General features: G+C 37.9%; 1 protein-coding gene across 1 annotated transcript in view; it reads left to right on the top strand.

Moving 5' to 3' along the window:
* The first annotated feature begins 215 nt into the window (after positions 1-215).
* Positions 216-25,484, top strand: part of TMEM131 (transmembrane protein 131) — a 93,219-nt gene continuing 67,950 nt past the window's right edge. Inside the window, exons 1-3 of the mRNA XM_070943372.1 lie at positions 216-424; positions 9,256-9,317; positions 12,965-13,005. Coding sequence (XP_070799473.1) covers positions 238-424; positions 9,256-9,317; positions 12,965-13,005 — 290 coding nt within the window. The 5' untranslated portion in view covers positions 216-237. The remainder of the gene's footprint in view (positions 425-9,255; positions 9,318-12,964; positions 13,006-25,484) is intronic.

The raw sequence follows: 25,484 nt of genomic DNA, 5'->3' as shown, positions 1-25,484 counted from the left end.
CCCTCCTGCTTACTGATGAGCGCGGAGCCAAGGGTGTGTCTGCGTGTGTCATGTGCGCGCGCCGAATGCTCGCGCCTCGGTCGCGGCTGCCTCCGGCACGCGCCCAACGACAGAGGGAGGAGTGAGCGAGCGAGCGAGTGAGAGACGCGGCAAGAACCGCCTCGCGCACCCTACGGGCCAAAGAAGGGCCCGCAGACAGACGCGGAATTCTCAGGCGCTGAGGCGGCAAAGAGCGTGATGGCGGCGACGGCAACGACGGCGGCAACAAGGCTGAAATGGGAAGCGACTCCGCGCTCCACCGGGTCTTCCTCTCTTCCCGCGGTGACCGAGAGCCTAGCGGCGACCACGGCAGTCCCCTGGCTAGGAGTAGCGCTGCGGTTATTGGTCGCGCTGCTTCTCAACGCGGCCCGGGCCGACAAAGAAGGTGAGGAAGAAGCTGCCGATGGATATAACCTCCTTCTGGGGCGTTTATTAACCGAAGCATCGTCCCCTTAGCTAGAGTGGCCCCGGGGGAATCCGAGGGACGCGGGCGATGCCTTCGGAGTCTCTCTCCCTCCTCCTTCCCCAGGTGCTTATAAACATCCAGGATTTCAGCGGGTTTCTTCCTTTTTATTGCCTGGCCGCCTCTCTTGTTGGATGGTCCTGTGCGGTTGTTATTTGCGGGTCCTCCCCAACGATTTCCGTAACATCGCGTCAACGTTGTTGGCAGGAATTACAACAATACTGTTTTTACGCCCCCTCCCCTCCCCTCCCAAAGTTTCTGCGTCTTGGGTGCTGCCGTTCCCTAAACCGCTTGTCTCTGCTTTTCCACCCTTCTCGGAGGTCCCTTACGATTTCTTCTCGGAAATCATTTACTTCGTTTTCTTCTTCCTTGGCGCTGTAAGTTCTCTCTCGTCCCCTCCCAGCCGGGCTGCCAACTCACTGCCCGGCCCTCTTAGTTGCTCCACCCGGCTGGGGACCTGCCTCCCCTGGGCTTGACTTTCCCCACTTTATAGCCGGGCCCGTAGTAGCTGAAGCTGTGCTTGTTTGGTAATAAAAAATGAAGTTGCTGTTTTTTTTATTCTTTATGTTTTATATCGGCGATGGGAATGGAAGAGGAATTGCTCTTAGCCTCTCGACTAAATTCTAAAAACTGAAACAGTTACTGCACCATTTACAGCCAACCTTAGACTTGGCTTGCTTGTTTAAAATTACTCTAAATTATTTCTTCAGGCCACCCGAAGCTTTCTTTACCTCACTGACTAGCTCTCCTTCCTGTCCCCCCAATCGAGATATTTGTGAAAGTATAAATTGTGTAATACTTACTACCTTTGCTGCTTGGTTTATGATGGGTGGGAGTGATACCTGGTTATTGTAATGAAGCACGTATTCAGGTTGTGAAGAAATTTCTAGGCTAGAGGGTATAGAAAGAGTCTTATCATATAATATTTGGTCTTGGCTTTAGTGGTTGATACCAATGCAAGAGGAACATGAAATGAGGGAAATGTCCCCTCAAGCGTCCATTCCATTTTTTTTAATTATTTAATTATTTAATTTTTTTTTTAATTTGATTTATGTGCCGCCCTTCTCCGGAGACTCAGGGCGGCTTACAATGTGCTCAGCAATAGCCTTCATCCTTTTGTATATTAGCATATATTAACATGTATAATAAGCATATATTAACATGTGTGGACATTCGTAACTTGGAACTTCTAATTTGTTTTAGTGTTTATATTTTGCAGCTGCTTATGTGTAAAATATAAATTATTGTTTAAGGCTTTATCACAACTCAGGAAGAGTTTTGGCCCTGTTATCAGTTTGTTTGTCAGCTGATTTTTGCAGCAACCATAGAAGTGACTTTAAGCCAGGAGTTTTTGTCCCAGAAAGTAAATCATAGGTACTCTTGGAGAAGGTGCATATCAAACAAATTGCTACATGTGAGCATTTTTCTACATGTGAGCATTTTTGATAACAATCTTTAAACACATTATGAAGATGAATCAAAATAAAATATTTAAAAATCTATTGAGAAGTCTATATTTTAAATCTATTGAGTAGTCTAAATTTTAACTTAGTCAGGGAAACTTTAATTAAGGAACTAGAACCTGTATTGTTTACTGATTAAAAATTGTCAGAAAAATAAAATGTTGATTATATTTCTACTTTCTGATTCTATAGCTGATTTTGCAGAATAGTAGTTGTCTTGTGAATGGCTTGTGTAGATTCTGTTTGAATAAGTTGCTGCTTCATTCTGTCTTAATAACGTGCCCTCACGCTGCCTTCATGTGTTGCCTGGAACTTGCAAAGTCAGCAGTTAGCTCATTGTTCATTTCCTGCCTTCTGATTATTTATTTATTTATTTATTTATTTATTTATTTATTTAAAGCATTTATATTGGTGCCCAATTCAAACATGTAATTTTGGGATGCATACAATAAATAGATAAACAATGCATACAATAAATAGATAAACAAAAATATAAAATAGTATATACAATCAGATATAAACAACTGGCAGCCAGAAACTCAGATTTATTGCCTTCTTTTTTTTATAAGAGCTCTAATCATTCTTACCCAAATGCTCAAGGAAAGGTTTTCACTGCCTTTGTAAAGGCCTAAAGAACTGGGACCCACCATAGGGTTGAGTGGAAATAACTCTAGAAGGCAGGCACTGCCCTGGGAATGGTATCCCCTTAGGTCTCGTCAGATGACATTATTTTAAGAATGTGCCTACCCCAAAGTGTGCCTACCATATGGGAGCATTTGGAATGGGTAGATGCCATCAGGAGAAAATGGTGCTGCAAATAATAAGGCCCTATGCCAGTCTTATAGGTGATAACCAGCTTCTTAAATCCCATTTAAGCTTCTGGATAGTTTTCTGGGCAATCCTATATAGAGCTTATTGCAGCAGACCAATGAGGAGATGACTCAGGTATGAGTGACTGCAAGTGGAACTTTGGCATGTTGGTGTACAAGATGAAGTTATGAAAATGTCTCTAGTAGTTTATAGTAGTTTCCAGGCATACTATTTGAAATTGGTATTTTATTGTACCAAAAGCTGGCATATCATTGTTCAGAAGTCTTGACATGATATTTAATATTTCATAGCTACTGTGAACAAATATTTCTACTTCTGCATATCCATTTGAATAGTTCTATGGTTCCAATATCTTTATTTAAGGCATTTTGGATCCTCTATTCTGTATTCTTTAATGAAATTTATAAGGCATTTCCATCAGTTCGCTTATTTCTTTTAAAAGGGTACAGAAGATATTCTTAATGCTGGTACACTTTTTCAAGCTATCTGACTTTAACTGGATTATTTATCAGTCTTGGCAGTTCATTACTTTTAATTTTGAGTTGTAATGTCTGCTATTGATAAATGTGTAGGCAATTAGGCAATTACTTGCACATTGATTTAGATTTTTACATCAAATTTTAAATACAAGTTTTAGTAAAAAGGGAAAAACGTATTTAGAATGATATATCTTGAATTTGAATTCTTTTAATTCTTTTAATATAAAGGTAAAGGATTCCCTGTCCAGTCTAAGATGCGGTGCTCATCTCTGCTACTTGGCTGAGGGAGCCAGCATTGTCTGAATACATTTTCTGTGGCCATGTGACCAGCATGGCTATACATCAGAGTTGCATGGAATGCTGTTATTGAAGTGGTACCCGTTAATCTACTCGTGTTTGCATGCTTTCAAACTGCTAGGTGGACAGGAGCTGGGGCAGGAATGAGAGTTCATCCCATTGTGTGGCGCTCAGGTCTCGAATCCAAGGTTCAGCTTTTCAGCTGACAAGCTCAGCGTCTTTAACTGGTGAGCCATTGCGCCCCCTTCTTTTAATGTAGATAGACAAATTGAAAGGTATATTGGTATTGCCTGTGACCTGACGAGATGCAGCACAAAGCAACTCACTGTACCTCTGAAAATGCCAGCCACCGCTGCTGGCAAGACGTTAGGACAAAAGAAAACTAGATCACAGCTATTCAGCCTGAAAGCTCATTACTGTTTCAAACTAAAACATACTTTGGAGATTGCGTTTAACTTTATCAATTAAACTGCTAAAAATATTAAGACAATAATGGCAGGATGGACATTTATCTGCTTTGTCTGAATAACAGGTTGTATTGCACTTGGAGGGAAGAAACCTGATTCAGTGATACATGTGTTGATAACCTCAAGGCTAGACTACTGCAATGTATATTTCATGCAACAGTTTTCAAAGATGGCCCAAAAATTGCAGTTGGTCCAGAATGCAGTGATAGAAGGCAAGTGTCATTTCTTGGAGATGCCACATTGCTCTTATGTTGGAAGAATTCACTATTACTATCGTAGTTGCCTATACCCATATTCTTTAATTGTTCCTCAGAGGATTTAGTTTCCAGTCTCCTGATAATCTTGGAGGCCATCTGAACAAACTCTGGTTGATTGATGATTTTTTAGATGTCTATGCTAGAATGGAATACTATCTTGCCCTCATTTTGGGCAATGTCAAAATCCTAGGGTTTCACAAGAACCTGATTGCATTTCTTGGAATGATAGTGTTAACTCAGTTTTCTTCATTATAGCTTTATCATTTAATAAGTGGTCCAGAATTATTTTTTTTTAAAAAAAAAACAACAGATTGTAAAATTTGAAAAAGTTTGAAAAACTATATTAGTGGGTGGGTGGGTGGGTGAAGAGAGGAAATACTTTAATTTAGATTCCTGAATTGAAGAACTAGGTGAGCTCCTAAATGGTCACTTCTAATTATTAAGATTCTATTAATTTATCCCTGTGGTTCACTCTCAGGCTTGCCATAATTTAACTCATGATACAGATTTAGATGTCATTCTGGATATAATTGTATTTTAAGCTGTGGTTATGAAACTGAATCCAGATTAGGTTAGAATTCCAGTTTAGATTGCATGTTAATTTGTTCATGTTTCCTCTCTCTTTCCTATTTTATCCTTTCAACAATACTGCTCATTCAGCATAAGTACTTGATGATTGTGTATAGTTTTGGAGTTGATCTTCCTTATCAAACTGTTAATGTTTTATTGCCATTGCTGGATATGGTATTACAGTATAACTTACTGTTTCTTTTATAACTGGTGTAGTAGTTAAGGCATCAGAACAGAAACCAGGTGACTGTGATTTCTAGTCCTGCCTTAGGCATGAAAGCCAGCTGAATGACTTTGGACCAGTCATTCTTTCTCAGTCCAACCCACCTTACAGGAGGTTGAGGGAAAATAGGAAGAGAAAGGAGTATTTGGTATGGTCCACGATTTATATCCCACTTTGTTTACAAAAATACTAAAGGTTAGATATAAATAAATAAAAATTGTTTTGTTATACACTCCTGCAATTAACTTCTGGCTCCTTTTAAATTAGATTTGGATAGATATCATATTTATATTCAAGTACTGTATCCAAATTTTGTCTTTTAAACAATTCTTTGTTTTTAAATTATACATGAAATAATATACAATATTGTTTTTTATTTTATCAAAATATTTTAATACAAAACCTATTACTCATGCATAAACATTGATATAATTGTTTTTTAAAATCCATTTCTCTACGAATTGTTAATAAGATAACAGAAAAATGGGGAAACTGATATGTCCATGCTAATTTACAGAAGGAAGAAATATAGCAAAAACAATGTAATGCAATTACTATTTTTCATCTTATCCCAGTACCTTCATGTGTTTCTTTGTTATTTAACAGCTGGGAACTGGCTCATAGATAATTCAAATATATCTTTTGGTTGGTTGAGGCCTTGTCTCGCTGTGAATACTGTATCTAGCTATTATACTGAAGTTTTTTGCATTGCCTGAGAAATAATTATTCTCTTTGGATAAGTGTTTAAAGTCTACCTGTCCCCCAATCCTCACATTTCTTGCCATTTTTCAGCTCTAAAATATTCTTAATACATAAATCCTCCTTATAAACAGTTTTCCCAAACAACAGCATTTCCTCACTATGGCCCTTCTTTCAATAATGGTTTATAGCAGGGGTGTCAAATTCACGTCATCACTGCATCGTCATGTGACGTATTGGGACTTTTTCCCCCTTCGCTAAACCAAACTGGGGCAGGGCCAGCATGTGACACATCTGGCCCGCAGGCTGTGAGTTTGACATCCCTGGTTTATAGGATTTCTTTTTCTACAGTACAAAATAAAGAATTAATGATGAGCAACAGAATAAGATACTGGCACTAGCAACAGGGCGTTAAGACATGAATAGTTATTTTAAGGATAGTTTGGTAGAACTTGAATGGATGATGGTTTGGGCAGGTCTTTTAAGACAAGCTGATCTGCTTAAACAGCAAATGGAAGCCATGGCCTACTTTAACTAAAATGCCTTGATGACAGTAACTCATGTTATAATCACCACTTGGTTGGATTGTTATAACATGCTCAAAGGGGCTACCTTTGGAGATACTCAGGCTTGCAGCTGGTATACAATGCAATTATTAGATTGCCAACTAGATAAGCTGGACAGGCAGGAATAATACCTATTTTGAAATTGCTGCATTAGTTGCCTGTAGTTTCTAGGCTTAAAACAGTGCAGGTTATTACCTTCAAAGGTATTTCTGGTGCAACATTAGGATATATCAGGAAATGCCTTGGCAGAATTGAACCTGACTTTCTAGTCCAATCATTAAGAGAGGATATATTGCAGGTCCCTCTGCTATATGAGATGCATGATCAGGTGCAAGCCTTCTCAGTGGCATCCCCCACTTTATGCAATACCCTTCTCCCAGTAGAACACAAAACCCCAAATCTGCTTAAACAAGAAAAATAATTGATTTGAGCATTTGTTCAGCCTTTAGATTAAAGGATTTAGGAAGTTTACTGATTGGTTTCTAGTATTTTTTTTTATTGTCTTATATATATATATATATATAGTATTTTTCGGTGTATAAAAGTGGGTGGAAATCTCTGTGCATCTTAAAGAGCAAATGTTGCTGAAACCCCTCCCACCCGCCGGCCCCCACCTTTAGCCTCTGCCTTCCAGCAGTTTGCCTTCTTGCAGCAAACAGCCTGGTCAGCTTCAGCACAGCCTGATTTAGAACGAGCAGCTGATTGGCGGTTGGATCGACCCCCTGATCAGCTGTTCCAGGCTGCGTGGATCGCCATAGCTGCCATCTCCACGCCCCCCATTTTCTGCCTCCATGCATCCGTTTTTGGGCTCCGCATGTCCCATTTTCTGCCTCTGCACGTCCCATTTTTGGCCCATTCCAGGCAGCAGGGATAGGCAGCAGGGATAGGCAGCGGTGGCAAAGAGACTGAAATTGGGATGCACGGAGACTGAAAATGGGGCACACAGAGGATGAAAATGGAGGCCGAAAATGGGGCGTGTGGTTGTCAAAAATGGGGTATGTGGAGGCTGACAATGGGATGCACGGAGGCCGAAAATGGGATGCATGGAGGTGGCGATTGGTGGCGGTGATATGGGCGAATGGGCAGTGACAATTCCCGCAGCCTGGAATAGCTGATAGGCGGTATTCCGGGAGGCCAATCCAACCGCCAATCAGCTGCTCATGCTAAATCAGGCTGTGCTGAAGCTGACTCGACTGTTTGCTGCAAGCAGGCAAATTGCTGGGAGGCAGAGGCAGATTTTTTTTTCTTGTTTTCCTCCCTAAAAGCTAGGTGCATCTTATAGTCCAGAGCGTCTTATAGTCCAAAAATACAGTAATTTACTACTTTATTAAATTTGTTTCACCCATCTCATAAGAGATGACGCTGGGCAGCTTAGAAACATTAAAACTAGTGCACATTAAAATAATAAAACAAAAACAATAAATAATAATACCAGTAAAAGATGGAGAGAAGGGGAACACAAAGGATACATGATGAGAAGTCTCTTTTCCTGAAAAGTGGAAAATTCTTGACTGATGGGGTCTGCAGCATGCTTCCTCTACTGATACAGGTTGGCCAATCCCAATGAGGTGAGATGGTTCTTCAGCTAACTTGGTCCCATGCCTTGAATTGTAGCCGGAAACAAATAGTAGCCAATAGCAATAGTACTTAGACTTATATACTGCTTCATAGTGCTTTTACAGCCCTCTCTAAGTGGTTTACAGAGTCAGCATATTGCCGCCAACATTTTACCCACCTCGGAAGGATGGAAGGCTGAGTCAACCTTGAGCTGGTGAGATTTGAACTGCCGAACTGCAGTTAGCAGTCAGCTGAAGTAGCCTGCAGTACTGCATTCTAGCCACTGCACCACCTCGGCTGTTAAAGCAACTTGCAGAACAGTGGTGTAACATGGGCCAACCTAGAGGCCCCAAGAACTGCCTATGTTGCTGCATTCTGCACTAGTTGTAGCTTCTGAATACTGAACCCTGACAGGAAGGGGTCCAAAAAATCAGTTTCTTCCTCTAAAACTGCCAAGCAACCATCTTCTCTAAAACGGGAAAGTTGGAAACTAGACAAAAATTGTCCAGACAAGTGGGGTGAAGAGCTGGGGTTTTCTAGGAGGGAACAAACCAGGACCTCCTTAAAAGACTGCAGGAATGTCCCTTCCTGCAGTGAAGAATTAATTTCACCAACAAGGAGGGCTAAAGATCTAATTGACAGGTGTTTGCACTGACAGTATTGAGGATCCTGTTCACTTCATCAAGATCGAACCATTTCCATATAACTGGGTAAGGCCTATCTCCAGGCATATCACATGTAGGAGCACCACACATAGGTTCCAACTGGGGATGAATCTGAACAGCTCTGTCAGGTGTTGAAGAAATTCCTCTGTGCCACCCTGAAGATGATCATCTGACCCCCCTGTCCCAGGAGGGACTAGGTAATCCTGAACAGGGCTTCCAGGCAACATTCTGTGGATGCAATAAGAGTGGAAAGATAATGATATCTTGCCACTTTTACCGCAACAAGATAGGCCTTAATGTCAGCTCATTTCCAGTCAGAGTTATCCCGCATGTGGCGACTATCCTGAATTCGACCTGAGATGATCTGAGATAGGCCCATGGCTGCCATGATAGTCATAAACACCTGGGTCACTTCTGAGACCAAACCCAGAAATGACAGATTGAAGTCTCCCAGAACCATAAGCCTGGGGAACTCCACTGACAGCCCCCATATTGTCTCCAACCATTCAAGTAGAAAGGTTGCAACACAGCAGGAAGGCTGGTTACAATAGTTTCATTTTTGTTTTGCCTTTGTTGTACTGCACCCACAATTGGTCAGAATTGGGCAAGTTTTAAATATTGTAAAATAAATAGGTTACAAAGTTCACTTGAATGAAATTTTTGTTTCTTTTTCTTACAGCTTTTATCCAATCAGATAGCATAATAGAAGTCTTACGCTTTGATGAAGGAGGCTTATTACAGGTAAATATTCATTGTTAAATAGAATTATATAGTAACATTTCTTCAAATAGCCTGCTTTACTAGTTGCATTATTTTCTTTAATAAAGAAAAAATAATGGTGGAACAACTGGTCAGACTTGATTTCCTTTTCAAATGGTCTCTTGCAAGTCCACTGTGTTATTTTGCCAATAAGTATATTTCAGCAAGTGTCTTTTTTGATGCCGAGATAAAATTTTAAGTGACTAGCTGGATTTTTGGTACAACGATTTTTTGGGTGAACTCCCAAATTATTACTCAGCTAACCATGGTTAAAACAAACCATAGCAAGTTATGTGAAGTTATCTGATATTTGTTAGTTTGTTTTCAGAGAGAATTGTTTTAAAAATTTGTATTTCACTTTTTATTTCAAATGATGCTATTATAAAAAGATTTAAAAGGTAGTCCTTTACTTACAACAGGGCTGTCAAACTTAAGGCCCAAGGGCCAGATCTGGGCTACAGGGTGCTTAGATCTGGCCCATGGGACCATTCTGGAAATAGCAAAGAATTGGCCCGTGGTTCCTCTGCCAGCGAAAATGGAGGCCACTACAGCTGAAAACAGAGCTCACGAGGGCTATGTGCGGCCCTTCTGGGCTCCATTTCTACTGGCAGAGAGTTGCAGGAGGCCATCGCATCTGGAAATGGAGCTCGGGAGCCTGTTTTCGCTGGCAGAGTGCTCAGGCCACCAAAGGCACCACCGACACAAGTGACGTCAACTGGCTATGCCCACTCTGGCCTTGCCCACCCTGGCCCCCCAAGGTCAAACACAACCCAGATGCGGCCCTCAATGAAATCAAGTTTGACAAGCATGACTTACAACAATTCATTTAGTGATTGTTTGAAGTTACAACGGCACTGAAAAAAATGAGTTATGACCGTTTTTTACAACCGTTGCAGTATCCCCATGCTCACGTGATCATTTGCTTGGCAAATCACTCATTTTTATGATGGTTGCAATATCCTGGGATTATGTGACCTTCTGAAGTCAATGGAGAAGTCAGTTTCACTTAACCATTTTATTAATTTAAGAACTATAGGGATTCACTTAACAGTGGCAAGAAAAGACATATAATAGAGCAAAACTCACTTTACAAATTTTTTGCTTCGCAACAGAAATGCTGGGCTCAATTGTGATTGTATTTGATTTCAAAATAGTTTTTAAAATTAATTTATCCTGGCTCATGAAAAGGAGATGATTCTTTTTTATATTTAATGAGTGCATTTTTGGCAAGATTTTATATAGCAGTGTTTCTCATTGAGCTTGAGCTTCTTCATTTACCATTTTTGGTGGCTGTTTTCCACTTTCTTTTTCAGTTTTTTCTCCTGTCAGAAAACTAGCATTATAATGGATGAAAGAGGCTTGAGTGTGCATGAGGGAGGGGGGGGGGAATGTGTCTCACAGCATACAGGTAGCTCTCAAGTTCATTTAGTGCCTGTCCAAAGTTACAATGGCACGGAAAAAAGTGACTTATGGCTGTTTTTAACACGTACGACCAATGCAGCATCCCCGAGAATGGAGGCTTAGAGCGGTGCATGCGTCCCTCCGGGCCTCCGTTTACAGTGGCAAAGGGCTTTCCTTAAAGCCTTTGCCAGTGAAAATGGAGGCCCGGAGGGACGCATGCACTCCTCCCAGCCTCCGCTCTTGGCGGCAAAGGCTTTTTGCAACAACAGTAAAGGCTTTGCAAATGGAGGGAAGGCTTCGTCGTTTCAGGCCTTTCCTCTGTTTGCAAAGCCTTTTACCACAGTTCTCATCTTACAACATGCGGGGCCATGTTGTAAGTACTTGGGGGTGGGTGGGTTATTTCATAATTTCGAATGGTCGCTAAGTGAACTGTCATAACTCAAGGATTACCTGTACTCAAAAAATTATTTTTATGTGAATATGTTATATGAACAGCAAAATTATTAAACACCATATTTATTCAAAGGAAAGGTGTTTTTTTCCCTGTAAAGCGTGACCTTTGAAAAAAGGTTGGTTGTCTTTCTCAGAATACTGGCAGATATTGAAAGGAAAAGTTTGCTTGTGATTGAGATTTTGTCCATGCATCTGCACATTTTTTTGAGTCTTCAATTTCAGTAGGGGAAAAACAATTTAAATGGCTTCCCTCTTTCTTCTGCTTATCTCTTACATCTTTCAAATAGCATAACTTTATTCAAGTATTACCAAAAGGTTAAACCTCACTACTGTAACTCTAATATTGAAGATAAGTCAGCCCCACCCTAGTAAAATGTTAACTCTTTTTATAATTCCTGACAAGCACTTTCCTCTACTTTCTCTTTCAGTTACCTCATTTTTATTTAATCAGTTCATTTTCCCCTCAGTGCAGCTATCCTTTATAATTTCCTACTCTCTTTCTACTAAGAGGGAAAGAAATTTGCTTCTAATTCCAAATATATATATATAACAATCTAATCCATCAGTGGGTTTTAATGTTATATCATTAAAAATTATAATACTTATTTCATGGAGATTTCATATCCATTTTGTAATCAGGACATGATTATTAAACTTTAAGTATACTTGGTTAAAATAATCAAGTCTATATAAAAAAAGAAAATAGTGAAACTATAACTGATAAACAGTGCATAAGTAATACTCTAAATTATATGTAGATCATATCTCAAGTTAAAAAATAAACTCTAAAATCTGAATGTTTTAAATGTGAAACAATTTCTGTATAAAATTTATGCTATACTTGTTCCTAATACATCCTCCTATGACGCCCTTATATGTAGGATGAGCATTGTTCTTTTTTCTCCTATTTTCTCTTTTCCATTTTCTAACCAAAAACTTGTATTTTTATCCCAGTACTGCTGAGTTAGCTTAAAATGGGTGAAGGGCCCGTTTGTAGTGGTTAATATGCTTGCCTAGAAACCAGGAGACTATGAGTTCTAGTCGTGTCTTAAGCAGGAAAGCTGGCTGGGTAACTTTGGGCCAGTCACTCTTTGGCAGCCTAACCCACCACACAGGACTGTTGTTTGAGGAAACGAAGAGAAAGTAGTATTATATATGTTCACCGCCTGGAGTTACTTATAAGGTAATAAAGACAGGATAAAAATATAAATAAATAGCTTTTGATGAGGAATTTTGTCAAAAGATTTTAAAAGTAAAAATATGCAGCATTTATTGTTCATCTACTAGTTTAATAGTATGTGAGATTAGACATTCTCTAGTTACAAGTGCTCCTCAATTTACACTTTTGTTCAGTGACCGTTTGAAATTGTGACAGGACTAAACAGAGGGACTTATGTACCCAAAGTTACAGCCACTGCAATGTCCCCATGGTCACATAAACAAAATTCAGGTCATTTTGGGAGTAGTCACAATTCTCAGACCACATATGAGTTGGGAAAGTTCAGTATGTGCCTGGGCCTGCACCAAGCCTTCCAGGGTCTCCCCCACCCCATGCTTTACTTAACAACCACAACATGGAGAGCAGGGATTGTGGTCATCAAGTGAGGCAATCATTTTGGTGCCTTGCTTAACAACTGCAGGTTCCATTACAGTCGCAAGTTGAAGACGTCCTGTAGTGGGATAGACAGCTGATATTTAGTTTTAAATAATTGGAATATTTAGAAGTAATTTCTTTAAAAAATGCTTTTCAATTGAAGTTTTCTATTCTTTTTTAGACTGAGACAGCTATTGGTCTCAATTCATATCAACAGAAAAGGTAAGTTGTTTGCTATAATAGAATATTTGATTTAGTTAAGCAGTTTTTTCAATATCTTTTTGTAATTTGAATTATTTTGACAGTTTGATAAATCTACCACGTTGTCTCCATTACTCTTATTATTTTTCTAAATCTATTTATGATAATGGTGGCTAAGATTGCCTTTTATAAGTTTTAAATTGATGCTTTTGTGCAGACATATTGCAATATTGTTTATAGGTGCTTTGTAACCATTCACTTGAATTACGGCAAACACAGTATGATGGACTACTTTTCAAAGTAGTTTCTAAACTTCAGTTCATCAAAATGAAAGTTTCAAAGTTTGTAATGGGATTAGCTAATTTAATCATATCACACTTATTTTTGGTAGTTGAATTAGCTGCCAATAAATAATCTATTTCCAGGACCTAAAAAAGGATTTGGAGACTAATTTTTAAAGTTCTGAATGGCTTACAGCTAGAGATATGCAGGTATTCATGCTTGTGAAAAGGTGCTCTGAAGGGTCTGTGAGCATTCCTCCTTAACCAAGATCTCCCTTTTTTCAGCTCTCACTACAGGCACATAGTGCCAGGAAAATACATATTTCAATTAAGGAACTGAGAACAGAGTATTACATTGTGCAACAGTTCCTAAACACAAGTGCATTTCTTCTCAGAATCACAGAAATTTTAAAATTAATTATGTTTTATTAGCAATTAAAATTTACCTCATAGCAAGCAAGGTTTTCATTTTTTTAAAGTTATGTGTTCAGTGACGTTGAACTAGCTAAAGAAGAAGATACAAAGAAAAAAGTAGCAAATTATAATTAAATGACTTCTGATTGAATATGGCAAAATATTTTCTACACACATACACAAACGTTTTGAATTTTTTTGCATAAAGTTATTTTTTTAACATGTCAAAGTTTCATTGTCAATTAAACAGTGTGTTGTCTGGGTATAAATAGTTTGAAAGATAGTAATGATGTTTACAACAATATTTGTTACATTGATATTAATTCTGTAATAATAAAAATAGTAACCATATTTACTTCTCTGTTTTAATAAATCTCTCCTATTTCATTAATCTTTTTCTTATATTTCCATGTTTCTAACTTCTGTTGTTGTTAGAGATAAAATAAATCCCATATCATAAAATATGCAGTTTGTTCCTTTTCCTTAATTGCAAGTGTTAATCTATTCATTTCTGCATATTCTAATATTTTTTTAATCACATTTTCATCTGTAGGGATCTTTTCACTTTTCCATTGTTGTGCAAATACAATTCTGGCTGCAGTTAATACATGTAGGCTCAAATACGTATTTCCCTTATTATAATTATCCGGTAGACTACCCAACAGAAATATTTCTGGTTTTAAATCAGTATGTTGCTTTATCATTTTTTCCAACCATGTATATATTTTTTTTTGCTTATGGGCATGTCCACCACATATGATAGTACAAACCAGGTATCTGATAGCATTTCCAGCATTTAACCAACATATCCTTAAACATATTTGCCAATCTTGAGGATGAGAAGTGCCATCTATAAAACATTTTATATAAGTTTTCTTTATACCGTGTTTCCCTGAAAATAGGACCCTGTCTTATTTTTATTTTTTTTTGAACACTGAAATAAGCCTTATTGCCATGTGCTTAAAAGCCTGATTGGGCTTATTATCAGGGGATGTCTTATTTTGGAGGAAACAGGGTAATTAATGAGGGAGTAGTAAATAGCTTGACAATGGTTTTTTATCAAATATGAGTACAAACAGAAGTGGTTGAATCTGTTGCCTATCATCACCTCCCACATTAAGGTCTTATAACTCATAACAGACTTCCCCTCACGATAATGAAACCAAATATAACCTCAAATAATGAGATAATGAGATGGGTCTCACTGGCTCATCGTTCTTGGGAGAATGGAGTATGGGTCCTTGAAACTTGTATTTTCCAAAGCTGTTTGGGTACAATGTAGAAGAAATGAAAAAATATGTCTCCCATTGTGGAAGGGTTTACTAAATCTGGAGAAATATTAAGTTGTGTAAATGTTGCTAGGAATGGATATTATGTGGTCTATAACTTGTTGAAAGTGGCAGAAATAGTGAAAAGTTCACTTTGGTGAGGGTATATCATAGGTAATTGATTCAAGAACTTGAATCTGGTAGGGATTACTCAAGATATGTAAGTGGGGATGGGGACAAGAATGAATGAGCAATTAATAAGTGTAATTGGGTATTGTAACAATAGCATAATATTCATAATTGCATGCAGAAATGTGCAGTTGGTATAAAATCTATTAGAGTGGTTTGGTCATATAGAGAGAAATCTGATAGCAATCCCGTAATATTTTGCAGCTGTAATGCTATAAAAGCTAGTCTGTGCTACAAAAAAATTTAGATCAACAAATGTGCATTGTGTACAAACTTGTACAAATTGTGGTTAAAATAATTTACAGTCCATTAAAATATTTTAACAAAATATCTATTTCTGAAGCTTATATTTAAAAAGTTGAACAAAAACTAAAACCACAAAAAATGAAGTTCAAACAAAGTCTCTTAATAGACATAGGTGCTTGCTAATTTCACTTCCTGTTTATTTTTGAAATGTCAGACTTGCAATTTTCAAAAATGCATAAGAACAGTTACAATAAAGAAATCAGCTATGTTCAACTACTTGGTATTAGGGCAGTTTAATACTCCTTCTTTTGTAACAAATAATATTTTACAGATTGCATTTGTCTTCAGTTATGTTCACTTCATAATCGCTAAGTATAAAAATATAAGTAAAATCAGATGATAGAATGGTTGGAGCTTTTTAAGCAACTTGTTACTTAAATGCATTTGTAAGGAAATTCTTTAGTTTTAAATATTTAATTGTAATTGTAATTGATCTAAGATTTTACACTTGCATTCCTATTACTCTCATACCAGGGAGTACAGTGGGGCTTATTTCTGAATGCTGAGAGATAACTATAGTTTAGTGTAATATTTATTTAATTTATATGTCTGCCCATCTCAACAGTGGCTACTAATCTCCTTTATGAGGAGTTTTTAATCTTTCTAGCTCAGGGTCCTTTTGCGAGAACTGATCATAACTATGGGATGGCAGTACAAGAAAGGAGCCTGTCACAAAATGGTACTAGACACATTTTGTATGGTCCTCAGATAGTTATTACTTAATACTATTAAATACTTAGATATTATTTTACATTGGTACACAATCTTTTTTGAAATTAGTAAATTCTTCACTGTAGAGATTTCTTATAGCAAGAGTTTCCATACTTCAGTTTCCCTAAATTAACTAACAACATTGACTGGAAGTGTCATTGCTGAGCTTTTTTATTTCAAGCATACTTTATTTTACTTACTAATCAAATTTATATAATTGCCTATCTCCCCCAAATAAGCAACAATCACATGGATTCCCAAAGAAAATTCCGATTTGACTTATATTAAAAATTATAGGCCGATATCCCTACTAAATTCGGATTATAAAATCTTCATGACAATTATGGCAGACAGACTAAAGAAAAATTTAGCGAATTTCATTCATACTGATCAAAACGGTTTTCTTCCCGGATGGTATATAAGGAACAACATTAGGATTATCTTGGGTATGATAGAATACTATGAAGTCCACAATGAAAAACAGATGGTGTTGATATCAATGCGCAAAAAGCATTCGATAACATCAAATGGGACTTCATACTAGAACAATTAAAATATATGGATTTGGGGGGAAATTTATAAATATGTTTAAAACAATCTACTCCAGACAAGAAGTCAGAGTGGTGAGAAACAGGGACTTGACAAAGAACTTTTTAATCCAAAAAGGCACAAGGCAAGGTTGTCTGTTATCACCACTGCTTTTTATTTTATCACTAGAGACTTTAATTAGAACAATTCGAGAAGACGAACAAATCAAAGGCTTAAAAGTAAGAAAATAAAGTTTTAAGGTACAGGCATTAGCGGATGACCTTGTATTTATTATTGAAGAGCCTGTACAATCTGGTCTTTGGCTGATGGAAGTGCTGGAGAACTATGGGGAAGTAGCAGGCCTGAAAATAAACAAGGATAAAACAAAAATGATAGTTAAAAACATGACACAAGAGCAAAAAAAAAGAAAAAAAAGAAAAAAGAATTGGAGGGAAAGATAAATATTCAGACTACGAAAAAAATAAGATATTTGGGAAGTCAATTGACAGCGAGATGCATTACACTTAAAGAAGGCAACTATGACAAATTAATGGTACAAATTAGGTCTGATTGGAAAAAATGAGGAAAATTACAGCTATCTCTAATGGGCAGGCTAGCCACCATCAAAATGAATGTTCTTCCGAAAATGTTGTTTTTATTTCAATGTATACCAATTCGACTCAAAAAAGATTTTTTTACAAATTTCGATAGACTCATTTCAAAATTTATACGACCGAGAATCAGATTCAAATTATTACAAGATGCTAGAGAAAGAGGAGGATTTTGCCTACCAGACTGGACAAAGTGTTATCAGGCAGCGGCGTTGGTTTGGCTAAGTGAATGGATGCATCTTAAAAACACAAGATTATTGGCACTAGAAGGTCATGACTTACAGACAGGTTGGCATGCTATTCTATGGGACGAAAAACATTTAGTCCATCAGTACTTCCAGAGGCATTATATTAGGAGAGCACTATTGGATATTTGGAAAAAAACAAAAAGAAATAATTATATGGAAATTCCTAATTGGGTGTCAACATTAGAAACATCCAAATTTGACAAAACAAGGGGGAGCTGTCACCTATAAAGATATTTTGAATGAGAAAGGAGAATTAAAAGCAAGAAATACTTTAAAGGAAGAAGGAATCGAATTGGAATGGTGGGTGTATCTCCAAATTCAATCTAAATTTAGCAAAGATAAAAAGGAATGGGGCATAAAGCAAGAATCATGAGAATTAGATAAAATTTTATTTAGCATGAAAGACAAGACCATAAGTAAACTATATCGATATTTATTAGAACAAGATATGATTGAGGAACAGGTGAAAGAAACGATAATTTGGTGTAAGTATTTTGGGCACAGTATCGACTTGGACAATTGGCAAAGTTTATGGGAATTTTTTTTTTAAATCATACTAGCAACTTCCTCTATAAGGAAAACCTCTATAAGATGTTCTATAGTGGCACCTCCCCCCCCCAAGATTAACACGAATGAATAAGGGGAAATCCTTGATATGCTGGAAGTGTGGAGAGACCGTTGGGAATTACTACCACATGTGGTGGGAAGGCCCAAAGGCGCAAAAATTTTGGAATTTGCTAAAGAACTGGCTAGAAGAAATTTTGCTAATAGATATAGAAGTCAAACCGGAATATTTCTTATTGGGAATTATAGAAAGAAAATATAAGAAAGATACAAATTATTTATTACTGCATATACTCACAGTGGCACGAATAACCTTCACTTAAAAATGGAAAGAGAAAGATATTCCAACTGAAGAGGAAATATTACTGAAAATCTTTAACTGCACAGAAATGGACAGACTCATTTTGGAACTCAAGGATAAAAGCAAAACTAAGAACTACAAAATCTGGGAACAATTTTATGATTGGACAGATAACAAGAGGGTAGGCAAGACAAATGTATAGTGTTAGAACAAAAATATAGATGTTATTATAGATAAATGTATGTTTAAGAGATAAATAAATATACAGAAATAAGGGGGAAAGTATTAATATCATATTATTCTTAAATTGTGAACAAAGCTGAAGAACTATATGTTTATATGAGTACTAATATTATTGTAAAGTGACAGAAGATGTTTGGAACCAGTGATGTCATATCTATGTCCAATGTCTTTTTTAAATTTTGTATTAATAAAAAACTTTTTAAAAATTAAAAAAAAATACATAAATCAGCCAATATAAAGCAGATAAAAAAATCTAAAAGCTACAGTAATAAATAACATAAAAACCCACATACTGACGCTGGGCAAAGGGAAGACAAAAATGACCCTCTCAGCAGTGGAACCATTAGACAAATCTACAGTTTCTTGGAAGCTCCAGGCCTAGCAGTATAACCAAATTTGACTTTATTTATTTACTTTATATAATATATGTGTTTGTTGCATTTATATCGTACTGCAATAAAAATGACACAGAGGGATTTGCTGATAATAAAATTATTTTATACTCTGCTTCCCAAACATGGTTCTCAATATTTTACCCATTATATATGCATTATACATGCATACATGCATTTGCATTATACATGATCTTTTCAAATATCAGATCTTTTCAGCCTTTCCTCCTTTTATACTGGGGGAGGAAAATACAATTACAACAGATTAATTCTCTCAATATCCTCTAGCTTTTGCTTGCCATTTCAGGGAGGACCAAGGCAAATATAACTAGAGATTCAGAATTGTCCAGCCAGTTATCCAGGATAAAAACTGGGTAGGCTTTTTATCTGTGAAGAAATCCTGCATGCTTATTTTTCTATTCACTGTTTAATATTTAGTGAATATTAAAAATATTAACATTACTTCAGTCTAGATCAGTGATGGCTAACATTTTTGCCATTGCGTGCCAAAAGCGAGGGGAGCGCAGGGGGATCACACGCACGTGTGCCCCATAATTCTATGTGCCCCGTCCCCCCATGCTCCCCCTGCTTTTGGCACATGACAGCACATGGGCCCGGTAGGCCCATTTTTCGCTTTCCCCACGGCCTTCCCCACCCCCCACAGAGGCCCTCCGGAGGCCGGAAACAGCATGTTTTCTGACTTCTGGTGGGCCTAGAAGACCCGAAAATCAACTGGCTGGCGCACACATGTGTGCCAGAGCTGAGCTCACGTGCCCACCAATATGGCTCCATGTGGCACCTGTGCCATAGGTTCGCCATCACGGGTCTAGATTCATCAGGGCAATTTGGAGTTGTCTTATCTGAATACAAGATCCCTTGCAGTCTTTTCCTTTGTAACAGGAATGCATAATCTGCAGATTTAAAATCATATGCAGCTCTTCAAATCAGTAGTGGGTTTCAAAATCCGTCGCTACCGGTTTGCTCATGGGCGCGCTTGCGCACACATGCAACACTTCTGTGCATGCACAGAAGTGGGCAGGTGGGCAGAGCCTCCTGCTGCCGCTGCTACTGGTCCGCCCGATCCAGGGCGAACTGGTAGCAACTCACCACTGCTTCAGATGCTTCATGTAAACCTCTGCAAAAGCTGCCAGTCTGATGTTTAAATTTTATTTTTGTCTTGGCCCTTAGTACTATTTGATAGTATGGAATGTACTGCTACAACTGTGGCTCTTGGCCTTAAAAGTGTTATGTACCCTTCTTGCATGATTGTTCAGGAAGCATTGCTGTTTCAAAGAAACAGGGCTGATAAGCAAAAATTACTTTCCAGATAAAAGAGGAAAATGTGTGTGATTATTACTTATCTCTTTTATGCATTTAATTGATACACGTCATTTTTCTCAAAATCTCAAAGTGGCAAACATAAAATCCTGATTTTTCACAAAACAATCCTCTTGTAAGGTAAATAGGATTAAAGGATCATGACTTGGCCCAATAAACTTCCATTACTAAAAGTAGTCTTGAATCTGGATCTCACTAGATTTGGTTAAAACCAAGGTACTGATGGCCGTTCCTGGCTGGATCTATTCTAATCACCACATAGCTGAGCAGTGCACAAGCAAATCTTTATCTGATTTAGATCTGGGATTTTCTGGAATTGGTAACAATCAATCCAAGTTATTATTAATCAAGGCAAATACATGAGGACGTTCTTAAAGATTCAGGGCAGGAAACAGATCAATTTCTTGGGTATTGAATTGCAATGAAAACCCCTTAAGTTCATATTTGATAACTAGATTAATTTCTGGATTTACCCATGATAAATCCTAGCTATATGAAAATTCTTGGTCTTCAAAAATATCAATTGTTTAACATTTACAGTTTAATTAGTATCTTAGGTTTAATTTTCCCTGATTCTGTCATTTGATCAAGTTGTTTCTGTCTATCCTACTTGGCCATTAATTTCTAGAATAGTTATCAGCCTTAAATAGCATCTTAGACTTGCCCAACATTCTAACGCTTTGCTCTTGTTCATCTGCAACCAATTTCTCTCAAGAGTGATTATTTCTCTCACAGCACATAAAGCAATTTTGCTTTTATGTTCAGTAATCTGATGTAACCTACAGGTGGCTGCTCATGGAAAATGCTGAGTCACCTAGATCCATCTAGGCTGTGGGTGGGAAATCCTTTTTGTAGCCTGAGGCTGACCTTTGTTTTATTTCATTTCAGTGGCTGATCTTTTATTTCATTTTAATGACTGATCTTTGTTTTGTTTTATTTTAATAGCCTGTTACCACACAGTTGGAGCAGTGATATTAATTGCGGTGTGGGTGTGGGGAAGATTTTTGAAGAATTATTGATGTAATATGTCCCTTTAAAAATTTATATTTTAGGATATTAATTTTAAATTACTTGTGTATAAATTACTTGTGTATAAATAGAAAATACTCTTTTCTATTTATACACAATAAATAAATAAATTGAAGCTCCGGGAGGTGGCAGCTTCTAAACTAATTTTCATTGATTTCAGAAAAGTTAAATAGGCTTGGAGCATATGAGAATGAGAGATTACCTGAAAATCTAGGGCTGCAGACTTTAAAGGTGAAAGTCTTAAAAAGATCCAGAAATAAACAGTAGAATTCACTTTTGTATAATTGCCACAGAAACTGCATAATTGTGTCTATGAAGTTCTGATTAATTGAATCCAACTTTAAAAAAAGTTTTTAATTTAAAAAAAATTAAAAAAATTTTTTATCTCCCATCTCAAATTTTCTGATGAATTCTGATGTCTCATATTTTTGTCTTTTAAGAAAAAACTTTTCAGTTTTACAATTTGAATAATAAAATGTTAGGCAAATAGAACTTAAATATAGTCAAGATATCAAGAAGACAGAGTACTAGATTTTTTTCATTTTTTCCAGGGGAAAATACCATATCCATGGTACCCTTTGAAAATGCCTTGTCTCATATATCTGCCAATCTTTTTTAAAGTAGAACAATTTTAGTGTTCAATGTCAGCATATACAATTTTCCATATATAAGGTTATTTGGATTTTATAGATCAATTATCACCTGCTTTAAAACAAAACTGTTTTAAACCTTCAAAACCATTTTCATGCTTGCGTATAACTAGTGATTCTTATTTTACAGCCAAATCAGTAAACCATTTTACTGACTAATATTCATGAATCATGAGCAAGAATGAATTGGTGGCCATTAAAGTTGGAAACAGTATGTTATCTCAAAAAATTCAAATTGCATATCAAGTTGCACCTCTGCCTCAGTAAGGCAGCCTTTCACACTCCTCAATTGGTAGGCTACCAGATCTCCTGTCTCTGAGGGAACTGGCAGAATGCTGTAAGCAAGACTATCTTATCAGTTAAAAACAAATTCTTGTTTTTTGCCAAGAGTCCTAAGTTGTGCTCATGGCACATAGATGCTGCCAAATTAAACAGGTTACCAGCTTTAAATGTTTGAGAGTGCTTTGGCTCAAAAAGGCCCATATTTGGTATACAACCACAATAGCACAGAAATCCTCAGATGCCATCGTTAAGTTTCCTCATGGGATGAGGAATATTTCATAGCACCAGTGATAAATCTCTCAGGCAAAATCAAAGGCAGAATTACTTTATGAGATTCCGGCAGGCTCTGCCTCCTCATTTTGCCCTTCTGGAACAAGTGCAGTCTCTTAGAGCAACTTTACAACTCTTGAAGTGCCCCAAATGTTATCCTTTGACTGGAGACAAATATGAATAAGGTGGAGGCAAGTGTGTATATTGTATCTTTAAAATTATGATATTAAAGTATTAAAATATTAAAATATTGCCCTAGAGGATTGCAACCCCCCCCCCTCCACAATGCCTATCAATCTTTCTGGATCAAGTCAATCCAACTGAAATTATTTCCTTCTGGATTTCTCCCCTAACAATGGATTAAGACAGGACTAAGATAGCAGTTAAATAAAGAATCTTTGACATAAAATGCCAGGAAAATTGAAAAGATACCAAGTTTGTTTAGCCTTAGAGTGGTTCAAATATTTAGTGATTCCTGCAAGGACACTTTCATAATTAGAAACACCAAGCCACAGAAAACCTTTTATACTGATAAGATGCTAAATCCTCCCCTCTGCTGTACTGAAGGGTAACTATAAACAGCACCCAGTAGTTTAATAGCTTTGTTCCTCTAATGCAGGAGAGGTAAAAACTTGGGGACATGCAATCTTCTGTTGCCCATTCTGTACAGATAAAAGGTTTCCTTGATTGACTGGAATCCTGATAAACTAGATTCAGCTTGTGTCCAGTTTCTATTAGAAGGCAGTAGCCCAGTGGTGTGCTGCAACTGGTTTAAGATTAAACGCACACGCTCATCAGTTCTGTTAGCGAGCGTGCCTAACGTGTTTGCACGTAGTGTTCAAAATACAACAATTTGAAGCTCAGCTGCTTATCTTCTAAGGCAGCCCCGGTAAATAGAACAGTAGAAGCGCAGAAATTAGCTGAGCCAGAAAGAAGGAAATATAAGACAGGATGGAGCAGGGGCTGGTGGGCGGGGTTAGCTGATCATCAGAACTACCGGTTTGCCCGAACTGGTCCGAACTGGCAGCAGCCCACCAGTGCAATAGTCCCTGCATCATCTCTATTTTAGCTTTGACTTAATGGGCAAATGAAATTTATTGTTTTTACTGCTGTTACAGCTTTTATTGTTTTATCTGTACTGGTATTAGGACCAGGGGTGAAATCCAGCAGGTTCTGACAGGTTCTGGAGAACCGGTAGCAGACATTTTGAGTAGTTCGGAGAATCGGCAAATACCACCTCTGGCTGGCCCCAGAGTGGGGTGGGAATAGAGATTGTGCAGTATTTTCCCCCCAGGAGTGGGGAGGGAATGGGGATTTTGCACTATCCTTCTCCTGGAGTGGGGTGGGAATGGAGATTTTGCAGTATCTTTCCCCCAGGAGTGGAGAGGGAATGGGGATTTTGCAGTATCCTTCCCCTGGAGTGGGGTGGGAATGGAGATTTTGCAATATCCTTCTTCCACACCCACCAAGCCACACCCACCAAGCCACGCCCACAGAACTGGTAGTAAAAAAATATAGATTTCACCACTGGTTAGTACCATAATAAAGATATACAATATACAGGTGAAACTCAAAAAATTAGAATATCGTGCAAAAGTTCATTTATTTCAGTAATGTAACTTAAAAGGTGAAACTAATATATGAGATAGACTCATTACATGCAAAGCGAGATAGTTCAAGCCTTGATTTGTCATACTTTTGATGATTATGGCTTATAGCTCATGAAAACCCCAAATTCACAATCTCAGAAAATTAGAATATTACATGAAATCAATAAAACAAGGATTGTACATAGAACAATATCGGACCTCTGAAAAGTATAAACATGCATATATACTCAGTACTTGGTTTGAGCCCCTTTTGCATCAATTACTGCCTCAATGCGGCGTGACAGCATTGTGCTATCAGCCTGTGGCACTGCTGAGGTGTTATGGAAGACCAGGATGCTTCAGTAGTGGCCTTCAGCTCTTCTGCATTGTTCGGTCTCATGTCTCTCATCTTTCTCTTGGCAATGCCCCATAGATCCTCTATGGGGTTCAGGTCAGGCGAGTTTGCTGGCCAATCAAGCACAGTAATCCCATGGTCATTGAACCAGGTTTTGGTACTTTTGGCAGTGTGGGCAGGTGCCAAGTCCTGCTGGAAAATGAAGTCAGCATCCCCATAAAGCTCGACTGCGGAAGGAAGCATGAAGTGCTCCAAAATCTCCTGGTAGATGGCTGCGTTGACCCTGGACTTAATGAAGTACAGTGGACCAACACCAGCAGATGACATGGCTCCCCAAATCAACACAGACCGTGGAAACTTCACACTGGACTTCAAGCATCTTGCAGTGTGTGCCTCTCCATTCTTCCTCCAGACTGTGGGTCTTTGGTTTCCAAATGAGATGCAAAAGTTGCTCTCATCAGAAAAGAGGACTTTGGACCACTGAGCAACAGACCAGTTCTTTTTTTCTTTAGCCCAGGTAAGATGCTTCTGACGTTTGTTGTTCAGGAGCGGCTTGACAAGAGGAATACGACATTTGAAGCCCATGTCCAGGATCCGTCTGTGTGTGGTGGCTCTTGATGCACTGACTCCAGCCTCAGTCCACTCCTTGTGAAAGTCCCCAACACTTTTGAATGGCCTTTTCCTGACAATCCTCTCCAGGCTGCGGTCATCCCTGCTGCTTGTGCACCTTTTTCTTCCACACTTTTCCCTTCCACATAACTGTCTATTAATGTGCTTTGATACAGCACTTTGGGAACATCCAACTTCTTTTGCAATTACCTTTTGAGGTTTTCCCTCGTTATGGAGGGTATCAATGATGGTTTTCTGCACAACTGTCAGGTCAGCAGTCTTTCCCATGATTGTGATTCCTACTGAACCAGTCTGAGAGACT

Source organism: Pituophis catenifer, unplaced genomic scaffold, assembly GCF_029215685.1.
Source record: "Pituophis catenifer annectens isolate HBS135680 unplaced genomic scaffold, rPitCat1.0.hap2 SCAF_4, whole genome shotgun sequence".
Classification (NCBI taxonomy): Eukaryota; Metazoa; Chordata; class Lepidosauria; order Squamata; family Colubridae; genus Pituophis; species Pituophis catenifer.
The sequence above is the reverse complement of the archived record's forward strand: the minus strand, read 5'-3'. Positions and strand labels throughout refer to the sequence as shown.